Source organism: Neopelma chrysocephalum, unplaced genomic scaffold (assembly GCF_003984885.1).
Source record: "Neopelma chrysocephalum unplaced genomic scaffold, ASM398488v2 Primary Assembly neopelma1_23, whole genome shotgun sequence".
NCBI classification, from domain to species: domain Eukaryota; kingdom Metazoa; phylum Chordata; class Aves; order Passeriformes; family Pipridae; genus Neopelma; species Neopelma chrysocephalum.
In genome coordinates this window covers 32,209,086-32,225,335 of record NW_020897691.1, presented here as the reverse complement: position 1 = coordinate 32,225,335, position 16,250 = coordinate 32,209,086, and the positions used below count along the sequence as shown (strand labels likewise).

The following is a 16,250-nucleotide window of genomic DNA, read 5'->3' as shown; positions in this document are numbered from 1 at the left end:
AGGCTGTGGATTGCTGGAAATGTTATTTCTGCCTTTGCACTGTGATGACATGAAGACATGCAGAAATAGATGTTCTTATGTTCAATTTCAAAGACCCTGTTAGTTTCTCAATATTATTGACCATGAAACACTGAAAAGTCAAGATTTTATTTCATGTATTTATTTCATGTCAAGATTTCATTTCACATTTATGCTGTGTCAATTTGCTATTGCTTTGAACAATCAGCTAGAGAAAGCCAACCTGTAGTCCAGAAGACTTTTGAGAAATACCTGCATTTCTTTGCTTTGTAGTGTGGCGTCTGAATTCTAGTATGGGATTTGTGTAGCTGTCAAATGAAACTGCAGAATTACAGTAAAAATTACAGCTGTCAAGCGAAACCGCCGAGACTAGAAAGTAAGGTATGGTCATACCCATTAGCTCTCATTTACACCACACTTCTCTGCACTGTTCCAGCAATGCAAAGGGGAAGAGGTGGTTGCAAGAGCTGCCAATGCTCACAGTCAGGTGTTAAAGCAGCATCTAATACCTTTCTGTTAAGGATTTAGGAGTTACGTGCATATAACTGTCCTTGCTTGCAGCTCTGAACTCCACTTGCACAGGTGTAACTTTGATTCAGCTAGGGCAACTAAAGAAGCAAATTAAGCCTTAATTGGGCTGAGTGTATTTTGGATACGAAAAGAATCCTGGGTACTTTCTTATTCTTTTCCAGACTGGAACCTTTAAAAAGTCCCTCTGCAGTGGTTATGTAAGTTTTGTTTCCATTCTTTGTTTCCATTCTTGTCCCTCTCATTCATTACCAAGGATTGTAACCTTTTAATAAAATTTGAAACAAATAGAAGAACAGATGGTTCCATGCCATCAGCAACCAGCAACTTGGGCTGTTGGGTAGAAGTGCTTGTGTCACAGTAAAACAGCAGTTCAAAGCCTCAGATGACACTGTGCACTGAAAAATCCAAGCTGCCCTTGCTTCACTAGGAAGTGTGACGAGGAAGAGCAGGTAAATGGGATTAGCCCAGGTAGCTCTACTGGCTTGTGGGGGGGCTGGAGAACATTGGTGTTGCTCAGCACTTGCTTATACTGGAGAGGATGCTGTCCTTGCCTTTGCATCCTTCATCTGAAATGCAGGAGAGAAGCAGTCTCAGTGAATTCTGTGTCGATGGCAGAGGCACTTAGCCATAGTTTTATCTGGCTCGGTATACCAAACAAGTTTTGAAATGTCACTGTATGGTACCCAGTAGCAAAGGTATTTTTCAGTCCCTATTTTAAATTGAGTCACAAGACTGAAGTGTTTCTGGCAGATGCCTCTGCTCACATTCCTATTCTGCTTCTTTTTCCTGTCTATAAGTGTTAATTTTCTGCCTCTCTGGCTGCAGGAAAAACTGGCTGTCCTACAACTGGGTATATACAGATGGGTTCCTGTATTCATCGGAGACCCTGCTGACTTCACTCAATTTCTCTTCAATAGCTGCTGTTTGGTCATGCATGCTTCATTTCAGGGCTACAGTCTAATTTAGTCTAAAGTTAATTGACTGTATTTTGAGCAAAGTGAATGGCAATTGAGCCCACAGTTAGTGGTGTAGATGTTTGAGGGTGGAATCTGGTTCTTAGATTTTTTTTAATGATTTTTTGAGTCCAGCTAAAAAATGGCTAGGTTATATACATCATTGTGAGTCAAGGAGGCAAAGGGAATGGAGCACATTACTTCATTTCTTAAAATTAGTAAGATCAAAGCTTAATCTGAAGAGTTATATGTCTGAAATACATCACATTCTTCTGTTGGCCTTTGTGTTTTCCAGTGATGAAAAGTTTTCTCTTACTGTTTGAAAGCATATAGTGTTTGAAAAATAGCTGTATTTCTGCACTGGGACATTAAATTTGCATTTATTTGGTTTGCAAAAGCCTGAATTGGGATCAAACATACATTTGTCTAACTTTCATCCCTTTGCTCTGGCTAGTCTGTTAAAATCAGTAGGATAACTTCAGGCTAGTAAGTCAGACAGCTAATGAAGCCAAGATGTTATTTTCTGTCCTTTCTTGGCAGCTGACTCCAGGAGTTCTCTGCAGCAGAAGGCCTATGCAATCCAATGCTGGATATATCTGTACTGTCATCAGTATAGGGACTGTTTTCTACACGAGTTCAACCTTGAAACAAATAATGTCAAAGCACTTCAGAGAAAGAGCCCTGGAGCCTCTCAAGGAAGGAACAAAACTATTGTCTGCTTGAGGCAGGGAGGAGAGCTGGACCCAACTACACAATATATTCAGTGCATTCTAAAAGATATTTTGAAAAACAGGATTATTAGTGGATCTTCCTCAAACATACCATCAGTTTTTCTCCTAGTAATAACTAATACAGATGGATGACTTATTTAAATTTGTTCTTGCCTTGGTTGCTACTCTACACTGCATAGCAGCTGCAGCCATTTAATTTAGGAAAACTAATAATTTCATGAGAATTTAGGTTTTATCTTCAGTTTTCAGTGAAAATGAACATGACTGCCATGGCCATGAACTACTAAGGAGCACTTGAATCCATACGTACAAGGGCATATCCTCTCTACTTTAATTCATATTAATAAAAATAGCAAGAGAACAACAAAAATCATGTATTTTTGTAGTGGTGTTCTTGTGGTGATAGAATTATGCAGTTAAATCCCACAGATTTGTTTTCAAATTTGAAAAGACAGAAAAAAAAAGCAGGAGGAGAGATGCTCTTGGTATGACTTTATATGTCCATGCTTTCTGCAATAATGCCTGCAGCAGTACCAGAATTAGTGTGGGAATCCTCATTATCCTGAAAGACAAATGGTGGGATCCTAATAGTCCCCCTGGGCCTTGGTCATGCTGTGAAACCTGTGTTCTTCTTGTCTGTTCTCAGGTAAGCTTTAACTTGGAGTCATGAGGTGAGCTGGGACTTCAGAGCTCTTTATATCAGCATCTAACTCGGGGTCCCATCCCTCTGAGCTGCAGATTCTCACCAGTCACAGAAATAAGGAGCACTGTGGGATCCCCTAGGAAAGACAGTGATGAGGAGTGAACTGTAACCACCATTTATCTGTCTGGTAGCCTGCTCTGTGTATGAGAGACCCTTGGGAAAGACATCAGTCTGGCAGGGACTCTGTGACTTGTCATGGTGGTGAAAGCCCATTTGCAGCTTCCCTCTTTTCTAAAGACCTCTGGCATATGGGCAGACAGCAGCGTACTGATGTTCACGAACACAGTGCACGCACAGAAAGGCCAACATGTGTCAAGCCTACTGAGCATGAGCTGTATCACATTCAGTCATTTGACAGGATGCAGTTCAGTACATATGTTCTCCATGACACACATGGCATATCCCACTGCAACAGTGAAGTTGGACGATGCCACTTAAGAAAAACTTGCCTTCTACTCATGCATGAGCCTGCTGTAGGCAATGAGCTGTGGCATAGGCATATGCCTCTATGAGGAAAGAAGCAACCAGTCTTCCTACTTTGTTTGCCATTTTATCCCCGTATATCTAGCCTTTCCTTCAGCTAAAAGCACATGTGGCATTTCCCCCAGATGCTACCTTTCCTGCCAGGTTTCTCAGGCTGATAAAGGAAAACAGCATTCATAGCATTTATGATTATTTTCCAGAAGTTTAAAGACTCAGAGAAAAATTGCTAGCATTTGAAATGCATTGTTGTATAAGATATTTAGCATGATATTGTGACCTTTCTCCACTTTGACTTGTGCCAAAAACCACCAATGATTTCACTGGTTTCACTCCTAACTGACCCTGGGACAATCAAGAGGAAAACTTCCCCACTCCAACCCCCAGGACTGTGTTACCACAAACAATAATCCATGACAAAACTGTAGCAGTGAATCTGCCTTGTATGAGAAAACTGTGGTTTAAACATGTTTTAAAATAGCTTTTTTGTAGTCTCTTTGCTAACTCATGTTCTTCTTCCCAAAATCCCCCATGGCCAGTTCTTATCTCTGTCTCAGGAATGTCCTGAGAAGATATCAAGAAGTCTTCTCATTGGACCTTGTTAACCCCTTCCTTATTTGGCTTTTAACTCCCTAAGTGATTGGTTTTTTGTAAGACCCCTCACCTTAAATGGTCCCCTTTGACCCTCCCAAGAGCTTTATAAACCCCTACCCCACAATAAACGCTCTCTCACCTCCTCTCCAACTCCAGTGTGCTGTCTGTGGCTGCCATGGGACCTCGTGGGGGGGGGGGGAGCAGCTCTCCCCTCCATGCATCCAGGACCCGAAGAAACCCCTGGAGCTGGAGTACCCCCTTCCCTATCCACCTCAAGCCTTCGGAAATGGAACCTCACAATGGGAGGGATGCAACCAGAACTGGTACCCCAGAGAGGCTAGCCATACAAAACAATATATGAATTTATAACTGTCCCCAAAATATTTACATATATTTTTTCACCAAACATTACATACTCAGTCTAGCTTCTTACCTGCATTGGAAGGCATTCTTCAAGGAGGTAGAATGATTCTAAAATCATGAGTATAAAAAACCTGCTATCCCACTTTGTCTTCATAAAAACTATAACACAGTAAGATAGGAATGCCAGGAAAGATGGGCCTGTTGGATCTGCCTACAGGAAATGGCGGGAAAGAAACCTGGAGGAGGACTGAAGCATGGAAACTTCCCCACATTGTGACACTGCTGTGAGAGTAAGCTAGATGAATTCACCCTGTGGCAAGAGGGAATAGGTGATCAGCACATGCATATTTCTTTTCCTCCCTAAAGAACAGGACTGTCCTTGGGATAAGGAATTAAACTATTTGGGATGTGCTAAGGAAGGCCGAGCTGCTCCACGGCTTAGTAAAGTATAAGTATAGTAGGTCTTTGCTATTAATTATAGTCACTATAATTAATAGCACTTAATTATATTCACTTAATTAATATTCACTTCTCTCATGCTTATCTTTTTTCTATATGGCATAACCCTTATTTTGATCAAGTAAAATAATTGTATTCTTTCACTTATTGTCAGGTAATGAAGCAATTGACTCATTGGCAATTATAATATCCCATTTCCCCAGTGAGTGGTGAACAGTATGCAATCAATTTGCCTTAAAGCATCATATATCTATCTTATTCCACCTCAGAAGACCCAAGGCTCTGTAGGACGTTCTTCCAGTGAGCTGTGTGGAGGATCTGGCTCTGACAGCTGAAGTGGTACACTGGTAAAACACAATCTTGTATGCCTCATGGAGTTTCCTCTGGTGAACCCAACTGCGGGTTGCTAGCGATGGGAAAATGGACAGAGGAGCAGAGTCCCTGGGAGGTCACTTAAGTAACTCCACCTTTATGTAAGCTAGAGGAATATAGAAGATGTTCAATAATGCTATGAAATACTTACAGCTGCAAATGCCATGGAAATAAAATGACAATGATGATGGAGTATTTGAATAAATGAAGGCAGACCTGGAGCCTTGGAAAGTTACTGCTAACATAAAATGTAGGCAACTGGGAATGCTTTCTCCTTATGTCCCATATATAATTCTTTCCTTTTGAATCATATCTTCCTATTAAAAAAAAAATTGAAAGTGCACACAAAAGTGCTGTTGAGTGTAATAGAGTTCAGGCTTTAATACAAGCCAGACATAGTTACCATAGAGCCTGACACAGTTTGCACATTTGTGGTAAACTGAAACAGCTTGGGCATTCTGCAGCTAAGGATTAGATTAATTAAAAAAATATGAGCACTATAAGTAAGGGAGGTTGAGGGTCAGAAGCGAGAAACTTTTCAATCCTTTGACAGCTTTGAAAGGGATAGGGTCTTGACCCTTGTGCTGCCTTACTGTTAGAAAATAAAAGCAACAAGATGTGAGCAGCAAAGGAACCTGGGATGGGAAGCTGGAGAGAGGAGCCTACTACCATGAACAGAAGAAGTGGTTAATTTCTTAAAGTTTGAAAAGAGGAAGAAGGATTAATTGAATAGAAAAGTACAGAGCATGTTTTGTAGAATGTGATCAGCTACTATTAGGCCACGCACATACGCACACATAGAGTGGAACAGAATCAAATCTATTTAATAGGACAAGGGGACAATCATCTTGAGATGAAGGAAGGCAGATTTAAATTAGATACTTGCCGCAGTCAGGAATGCGCTCAGGCAGCAATTAAGCAGGGAAAGGCACTCAGCATAAGGTACAAAGCAAGGCACAAGGCAACTTTATTGCAACAGGTTACAGATATTTATACTTTTCATACAATACACATGTCAGCCTGTTATTGGTACTTTCATGTAAACATACATCACACCACATGCATGTCAACCTACTATTGGAACACATACATTAGGCCATATACATGTCAACTTACTATTGGTACTTCTGTTCACGTGTCTAAACTCATCTTTTGATAGGTGGTTGACACTTCTTCGTATGTTGGCAAATCTCAAGAACAGCACCTGTTATTTACAGCAGTTTTTCTCCTTATCTGCTTTCTCATTCTGGATTGTTTACATTCTTTACAACTTCACAGCTGCAGCTGCTCAAATTCAAGGCCTACCATCCAGTCATTTCCCACAGATATTAGGAAGAAATTCTTCACTGTGAGGGTGGTGAGGCACTGGAACAGGTTGCCCAGAGAGGTTCTGGACTCCCCATCCCTGAAGGTGTTCAAGACCAGACAGGACAGGGCTCTGAGTAACCTGGTCTAGTGGAAGGTTCCCTGCACATGGCAGGGAGAATTGGAACTAGATGATCTTTAAGGTCCCTTTCAACCCAAACCATTCTATGATTCTATGATGCTATGAAATCTCAGCTATTCAGCAATTCCAAGGCAGCAAGGTGTGACATACATAATAAGAATATAGAAATATTTGGGGTTTAATGCACTTAAATTTGCAAAGTAACTCTAGGGCATTTCATTTTCCATAGTAAATGGAAAAGACTGAGCTTTTCTTTCTTAGAACCAACTAGATGAGTGCCCAGGGTGATATACCCGATTACAAAACACAACTGTGCCTCACCAAGGCTCCTTAATTTCATCATAAAACATGACAATTTCTGTCTTTCTAATCCCATGTTTCTATCATATTTTCTTATAAATTCAACAAATAATTGTCACTTAATCCACAGCCAACTTTAAAGAATCACACACACTTATTTATGGCTCATATACATTGTAGATTGAACAGTAAAACCCTCACACAGCTGGTTGCTGTAGGACATTTGGACTGGGTCACAGGACCCTCCCCATACAGAAATTAGGCTTTTAGTGAATCTGTAGTGTTAAAAGAGCAGCACTAAATATCAGCAAGGGAAAGTGCCATGGCTTATGTGACTCTGTACCAGAGCTCACGCGTCAGAGCCTCCTTCAGAGCCACGCTTGGTTTTACAGACCTGTTTCCTTCCTACCCCCTAAAAATTCGTTTTCAGCCAAAAACTGCTAATAAATGTAATGCCTTAAAATAGCAGTATAAGGTACACAAATGCTTGTAAGCTGTGCAGGCCCAGGCACAGTGCTACTTCTCAGGCTGCTGCTCTATTAATATTAGTACTATTAATGATTTATGTGGTGCTACTGAGCTGTGTGACGCTTCGCAAACTTGTAAGAAGGCTAATTCAGCCATAAAGTCAGAATAACTTCCTTGGTTTCACAAACTGAGGCAATGGGCCTCTGGGGGTGGTCAGTCCACCTGCAGGGTAGGTGCAGATCTGCTTGTGGACAGGACCTCCAACATGTTAAGCATTAATTTCACCTGGACTGAGACAAAAGGCATTACAAGAATTTTCCTGGAATAAAAAGACTTTTCCATGTGTCCTTCTGAACTGGGCACTGAGAAATGCAGCTTACAGCTCTTTCACTTGGAGAAGAAAGTCCAGCCATTATAAACAGAAAACTAGTGTGGAGGTGCTCTTTTCCATTGCATCTGTGGATGTACAAGATTTTAGAGTAATAATGTGAAGACAAAGTTGAACTTGATAAGACCAATGACAGGAATTTAGGAAAGGATGGGCCATGGATGGAACAACTAGAAAGATAATGATTTGCAGAAAAACAAAACCAGTCTTTCGCTATTCTGAACAAGTAGCAAATGTCCCAGCAAAAAAATAAATAACCTATTGTAAGGACTTACTAAAGTAATGAAAACAAGACCTACACAATACGTACTGGTAAAACCCCTGAGTGCACATGCACGCACACATGCTGCTTTTAGGACCAGTATTATGCACTTGAGGGAACGACAGAATTAGTCAGACTACAGCTTTTTCCACCTAGAAGATGTTTGAGATCCATCCATCTGCAAATGAAAGCACAGAAATTAAAAACATCAAGGAGAAGCCTGATAAAATATTAAACAAGTCAATTTGTCTTCCTCTGACCCCTTCATTTTAATGAATAGTATTTAAAAAAAAAGGTGTTTCAAATAACAAAAATAAGCATTTTGTTCTAAAAATGTTCATCTTTTTAAATCCGACATTGTTCCCATCCCCCTTGGAAGGCATGAAATTTCATGCAAAATGCAAAACCAAGCATTAAAGTGGAATTCTGGGTTCTTTAACAGAAAACTGTTTTTCTGAACACTTTCCATATAATATTTTGCAGCTGTTGTGGCCAGACAAGTGTTAATTTAGAGGGAAAGAAAGAGCTGCCTTGGGAGAAGAGTACTCTGAGTGAACAGGGGCTCTGTAACTCCCCAGTCCCATGGCTCCTCATATCCCGGAGCTCCCTTGATCCCCCCCTCCAGCTCCCAAAGCTGCCACTGGGCTCATCCTGGCCATGCCTGCACCCCACTTAGCTCCCAGCACAGCTACTCCCCCACTTCCCAATTCAGGTGGTCTCTCTTCCCTCACCCACTACTTTCTGTGAATATCTACTGGAAACGTTTGCTTGGAGGAGAGTTAATCCTTTTTCATGCAGAGCTCCACTCCCTTGTCACAGGAAGCTTGTTCCTGAAATCATATTTTATTACAGATAAATAAAACACTGCTAAAAATTAGGCTCAGAAAGAGAAATAGCAGGGTTTCTTGGCTCTATTTATTCCCCTGTGAGGTTCCCCTGTTCCAGAGAGCTGTCACTGGTCCTTCAGTTTCCTTGTTAAACTAGTGGTTCTTGGAGGCAGCTCAGATCCCTGTTTCTGTCAGGAGGCACTTTTGCAGCGATTTCAACTAGCATTTGTTATTTCTGACACAGAATCATAGAATCTTCAAATTTTGATTTGGGCTTGAAGGGACCTTAAAGATCATCCAGTTCCAACCCCCCTACCATGGGCAGGGACACCTTCCACTAGACCAGGCTGCTCAAAGCCCCACCCAACCCATTCTGCAACACTTCCAGGGATATGGCATTTGCTAAGACTTCTTCAGATATGGTGAATTCTGGTTTCAAGGCATGCTAACGATTGTCTCCAGTTGCCTCTAAGTAAAAATCAAGGCAACAAGAGTGGCCAATAATACAAAGTTATTCTCAATCTTTAAAAATGAACCTCTGCTTTAAAGAATTGGAGATATACTTTCTTAGCTGCCTGATCAGAAAGCAAAATGGTAGGTCTAATTGTAGAAGTGGTGTTCAAAGTGAAACAAAATCCTACCTTCATATATACACTGATAGACTCTCAGCTTACAGAGACTACCCCTCAGGAAAGAGAGTTTTTTTATTATAATACTTAGCTTGCTAAAATATCGACTCAGTGCTTCATGGATTATCACAAAGCAGTTAAAATGTTGGAATTATTGCAAGGAAATAGAAAACAAATAACATCAGTATGACTGTTGCAAACTGTGGTTCAGCTGCACCTTCAATGCACTGGAAATCTGGTATACTTCCCATTTCCCCTCATGCAAAAAATGATACCTGAATCCTAGACAACAGTTCAGGTAGCAACATGGATAAAAAAATTATACAAAGGAATACATCAGATGAGGAATGACTATATTAGGGGCTCCTCATATGACTATATTAAGGGCTCCTCAGCCTGGGGAAGAGAGGACTATGATGAAGGTGTACAAGGTCCTAAGTTGATGGAGACACCAAGGATCCACTGTTTTTTGTTTTTCCCTTCCAGATCTTGGGAACATCAAATGGTACGGTGTCAGGTTTGAAAGAAGGTTGAGCACACCTGCAGTACAATATTTTGGATGTCAGTAAGTCTGCATGGGTTAAAACAGAATCCAGACAAATTTACAGAAGAAATACCTCAACAGGTTTCAGATGCAAAGGAAATCCCTGAAATGCAGATTCACAGGGTGTGAGTGCATTCCCAAGCTTCCTTCCCCTGTTCCCTGTGCTCCCTCTCAGCTATTGGCTGTAACCAAGATGAGGTCAGGCTAAGTTTCACTCTGATTCACTCAGTTTTATACACTTTTTAGATATATGTGTTCTTATGATACTGCTGCACAATAACAAAGTCTCCTCCAGACCAACGCAAGCATTTCAGTTACTGCCATGTTTTCCTCCGCAGCAGCAGCTCGACACAGAGCACAGCACATCTGGTGTGAACCTGGCAGCCACTTGAAGTGGTGCTCTGCCACCTCTGTGCCACCTACTCAGCTGCCCAAAGAGCTGAAACAACCCTTTAGAATGTTTAAATGACTCACAAAGTTCATTGACAGAGCTTTGACAAGCCACTGTGTTTCCAGCAGGCTTGGTTTCTGCAGCTCTTGGTGATGCATTGAGTGATACAGGCAGCATTGTGCCTGACTGTCTTGCCTGAAGCAGCCAGTATCATAATCAGTCTGATCCAGCTGGAGGCAATGTTTGCCTGAGAGTGGGGTGAAGCTCTGGCTTTGTGGTTAATCTCTGTGCCATGATAATGCCCAAAAAGAATCAGCGCGCTATAAATGACAGCATTTGAAATCTGATCAAGATGAATTCATATTGCGGATGCATCCAGTGAAGCCAGAGAGCTCCCAGTTCATGCAAGAAGCAGGTGAATTTTTACTTTAAAATCCCATATAAGTGGTTGTGGCAGAGAAGACAGTGACCACCAGCTTCCCAGCTACCTGCACATGTGGGTGTGACAAAAGCAAACTACCTACCTACATCTCCTCAGGGAGCTTCAGCTGCATGACTACAAGCAAGAAACAAAGCTTCAACTTCCTTAATTCTGAGCTCAACTTGTCTAGATTTAGACAAGACAAACCTTTGGGGCCTGGTTGAGCTCCCTCAGGGAGTGAATGAAACTTACAGACTCTGAGCAAGTATTTTCACAGGTAGCTCAGTCTTCCATGCCCAGGAATTCCTTCCAGATATTTTTCTTCATTATGCAAGCCTTTTCCATCATTTTTCCACTTCATACCATCTGCTAAGTTTCTGCTGGTTTAGGGATGTTCTTGTTTTGTTCTTTTCTGGGCTGCAAAGCTGCCACTACCTGGTATGGAGGAGGGAGTCCAAAATCTGATTCCTGGCAAATAGTACTCTGGTAGCTGGAGCTTCAGTGGGAATCATTTGCTTGGTCATTGCTGCGTATGCACTACTCTAATAACTTAAAAAAGATTGATTTATTATCTTGAAAAATTAACATGATTATTGCTGAATTTTCTTCCATAAGAGAACAAGGCATATTGTATTGCTAATAGTAAGGCAGGATAAAAATCTCTATACAGTTCTGGGTGGTTTTCTCACATTTTATTCCCGCTTTGAATCTGGTACCTCACTGAAAAGCTTCACTGAAAAGATGATGAGATGTAAGCCATTACTAGCTACTATGCATGGATGGACAAACACTGATTATTTTTATAGAAATTAAGCTCTTTGTTGTTTTGCGGTTGAAACACACTACCTACAATGCTGCTGCTTCTTTTGAGAACGCACGCAGGATCACTCTTGAGGAGAAAAGACAATGCAGAAAGAATCGTACCTTGCCAATACCACCTAAGGAGTCCTTCTGCTGTGCCTTTTGCAAAGAGACCTGTCTATCTCACATTGGCCTTTTTAGCCACCAGCGCGCTTGTAGTAAATGTGGGTAGAGCCCTTCCCAAATCTTCATTTGCGAAGCCTAGCCATGATGATGTTGAAACTGGAGGGGATTTCCACTGTGGTTTCTGCTTGACCTTGATACTGTGCAGTGAGCACATGCTCTTTTGTTTCCTCTGAGTTGTTTCTGTGCTTCACTGCATCACCACCAACAACAGAAAGTGAAAGCTCTGCAAGCTTCTCTAAGCTGTGGGAGCTCCAGGACACTCAACTCTCTCTCATCCTTTTCTGACAGAGATTTTACTCTCATCAAAGGGGAGGCAGAAAATGGATAGATTACGTGGGGCACTGGATTTCTGCATCCGCCACCAAACTGTTCTGGGTTACAGCATTGTGTCCCTGCTGACAGCTGCCAGTGAGCACATCTTCTCTTCTGTGGTGTTCAAGTGTCCCTGCAATTCTGGGAACATGCTGTATGGCTCTGTCTTCCTCATGGTGCCTGCCTTCGTCCTCTTGCTGCTCGGCTACATGGTGAATGCCAGGACATGGCGCCTGTTGACAGTCTCCTGCCCTCCGGAGAAGTGCCGTGACTGCAGCCCCTGGGGAACCTTTGCCCGCTACTGCCAGGTGTTTGTGCCAGTGACAGCCAGAGCCTTGGTGGCTCCACTCACCTGGATAGCAGTGGCCCTGCTCAACGCCAACTTCTATGCGTGTGCAGCCAGCGGGAACAGCCTGATAAGGGACCTCATCTGTAAAGATCAAGGACAAGAGTGCCAAAACCTGCTGTTCAAAATACCCTGAGATGAGAAGTTATCAACAAACATATCAAGTGAATTTCTTAGCCTTCAGGCACAGTCCCAGGTAAAGCTTCACCTCTCTTCTCACATTCTGCGTTTTGACCCTGGCTCCTCAATGTATAGTAGTGCCTGCTGGGGGCTGTAAACAGTCCTTCTCTCTTATACTGTATAATATCATGTACCACAGGTATATGACTAGCAAAATTTCATTAGCAAAAAAACAGTAACAGAAAAGCAATAGGTGTATATTCATGCTACTTTCTGGATTTGCATGTTTGCACTGTCATTTACAAAACCTCATTCAGAGTTGGACAGGAAACCAGGCTAGAGACTGGGTCTTTACACAACAAGTTTTTTTCTCAGTCAGCTTAGGCATGGTGCAAGTTCTTCTCCTTTTCCACATTTTAAACCTTTAAATATCTCAAACTTCTGAAAAAGGCATTAGTTGAGGGGAACCTGAGATCACTACTAAAGGGGAAGCTGATGTCTGATTTCAACAGAGAACTGGCAAGTGAAACAAATAAGGACAGCTTCTTTGACTATGAATGTCAACGCTTGAACTTATTAATAATTTTACACCTGTATTCTACCAGAGTAGTTAAAATATATATCTGTCTTGTTAAAGTTTCTTGTGCTGAAGACAAACTGCATGATCAAAAAATAGCACTTGTGTGTGGATTTCTGTGTTTGGAGTGAAATGAAACCTCCAAATTTTGGCAGCACTTCAATTTTGTTTCTAGGTTTGTATGGATCTCGTCTTAATTCCAGTAGGAAAATCAGAATTTGTAACTTTTCCTCAGGAAAACATTAAGGGTGGTTAATGCAATTAAGTTTATAAGAGTTTATAATTACTCGGATTTTTGTAAGTTCCTGTTTAGTACAAATGCTTATTAAAATTAAAAAATGTTTACATTTGTTAAATATTTAGCATGCTCCTTCTCCAAGAAAGAGGCTGACAAGGAGCAAACTCTATACCATTGAATTCAGATAGGGCAAGAAAGGAGAAAAATCAAGGAAGACTGATATTGCAATGAAATCTAAAAGAAACATCCAGTCAAACAAAACCAGAAAAAGCATGAGAGCACTTTTGTTACTGACCACTTTTTAATATCTAATCTACTGTCTACAGAAAATTAAGAACCAAAAAGAACACCAACTCCTTTTTCTTTAGCACTCAATAATTTTTCATTTGAAAAAAAAAGTCATCCTGGGGTTAAAGGGGATGTTGCAGGATCTCTGCTTGGAGCTTCCAGCTAAGTACCACTTAAAGGACAGATCAGCATCTACTAGGACACCTGGTTTTGATGGGACCTCTGAGACTTACCTAAGGATGTTTAAATCGTGTATAAAACAAGAATGAATTCCCATATTCAATAGCCAATTCTGTGTCCTGCCTACAAAATGTACAGGACACAACTTTTCCTGTGCGTTGTGGCCCCTGATTGTTTTTGCATGCTCAGGCATCAGGGAGAGCAGTTACTGTCCACAATCAGATAGAACGCAGTCAGCAGGAGGTCTGATTTCAAGCATGAGGCACACAGGGTGATTTTGCATCCCCTGTACCATAATTCTGACCACAACTGGAGAAACTCATGGTCAATATTTTGCCTTAAAAGTTAAGAAAGCTGTATATAACCGAGAAAATAACTTCAGACCACCTTCTCTTTTCTTGATATTCATCTTTAATCCAACAAGATCAGCTCAGGGGCACAGAAGCCTTGTATGGCTGGCTGAATTGTGTGAGTGGAATCCCCTCTTTTGGCAGCAAGCAGACAGTTACATGCACTCCAGGGAGTATCTTTGTTTACAGTTTTCATATCTTCTTCAATGCTATTTCCTATACTCCTTCATATGACCATGCAAAACCACCATTAACCTATCTATCTTCTTTCAAGTTGATAGGATGGTTCCTGATAGCCAACATCATGACTATGGCACTGATTTCAACATGTGTCAGCTGCTGTTGCTCCCCGGTCAGCTATCTTCAGCTCAAGTTCTGGAAAATTTACTCAAAAGAAGAACAAAAACTCTTTGAGATCAAAGCCAAAGAGCATGCAACCAAGCTGGCAGAAATAAATACAAATTGTTTTTTTGAAGCCACTGACCCAGCACCATTTCATACTCCTAGCAACAAAGACTGGCAGAAGATTTCGTTCTTGTATACATTCAATTCACAAGAGCAGTATTACAGTATGATACACAAGTATGTGAACACAAACAGAGGCAACAATGCCATATTTGAGGAAGGCAGTCAAAATCCCACTGTTTTAGGATTTGTTGATGAAACACATGACATTGATTCAGGATTTTAGTGAAACAAATCCTTTGCAATGCTGGCGGTCTTTTAACCAAAGAGTCTTATTCTGTGCTCTTCTGTGCTGAAATCAATGCAAACGTTATGTAAAAGATGATAGCTGTAACCCTCAACAGATTTGGTTTTAAATAGACTTTATTACTTTTGCTTAAATACATTTAAATAAATACATCTGTCACAATGGGAGTTTTCATATGTTGTTGTTCATTAAGAATAGTCATATGTTTAAAATTATCAGCATTCGAAAAGATGTCAGCACATACTATGTCAGATTATTACCAAACAGCTTAAGGGCACTTGGCAGCTCGAGTGACAGTACCAAAACTTATCAAAGAGACAAAAACAAATGGAAGATTTGATCAGAAATTCAGCTTAGTTTATTAGCTCTCACTTGACAAGCTTTCAGCGCAGCAGAAAGATATTTACTTTCAGTCAATTAGTTGCTCAAGGCAATGACAGCATCTTTGAAAACCTGGGAAGCAATTACCATTTTGGAGCTACCTGTGCATAACAAAGGGGTCCATCGAATGACTGCAGCTGCATATCAGTTTGAATTGCTGACCAAATAGCTTCCAGTCATTTTACCTCTATGTGCTCAGCAGCTTTGGGAAGTACCCACGAAGCTAAAAGCTCCCATGGCAGTGAATTTTCATTACCACTGCCTGATCTTGGTCACCTTTTGCAGCAGTCCTTCATAATTATCTCTACTGCTAATTTCCTGTAATTGTAAAGCTCTTTAATGGAAAAAAATAGGCATTTGAATGAATGCTGCAGGGAAAATACACTAACATTAAACTTACAGTTTACATTCTTCCTTTTATTTTTCTCAGAAGGACTTAGTTACTGAGGGATTTTTAAAAGATATAATCATATGTACAGTGTTTTGGCCCTGGCATCAGTACCTAAGCTACTTAAGCTACATCCAAGCTACATTTGCTTGTCCCTGCCAAATACACTATTTAACTTCATCCAGAATGGAGTCTATCAAAGTGTAAATTAACTTGAGGGATTAGGCTTATGCATAACATGGCAGTGTAAATGAAGCTTATATATTAACAAACATTTATAGCACAACCACATACTGAAGGATATTATAAATCTGTAATCCATATTAGCAAATAATAATATCCTTATCAAATAACATCAAGTTATAAGAACATATATATCGATTTTGAGTGAAGAATAGCAAAGTTCAGTTTTCATCTGAAAAGCTTTTTCCTAAGGCAGCATTTAGGAGAGCTGAGTCAGATGGTTTGGTCTGGGCTGTCCTATTACTCC

At 40.8% G+C, this 16,250-nt stretch overlaps 1 protein-coding gene across 1 annotated transcript; it reads left to right on the top strand.

Annotated features, from left to right (window-relative positions):
• The first annotated feature begins 640 nt into the window (after positions 1–640).
• Positions 641–15,293, top strand: LOC113972065 (calcium homeostasis modulator protein 6-like). The gene is given in 6 exon segments (XM_027692733.1): positions 641–998; positions 5,102–5,179; positions 10,012–10,192; positions 10,812–10,875; positions 12,271–12,722; positions 14,554–15,293. Coding segments are annotated over 4 exon segments (1,041 nt in total). The 5' UTR covers positions 641–998; positions 5,102–5,179; positions 10,012–10,084; the 3' UTR covers positions 14,971–15,293.
• Positions 15,294–16,250: the final 957 nt, after the last annotated feature.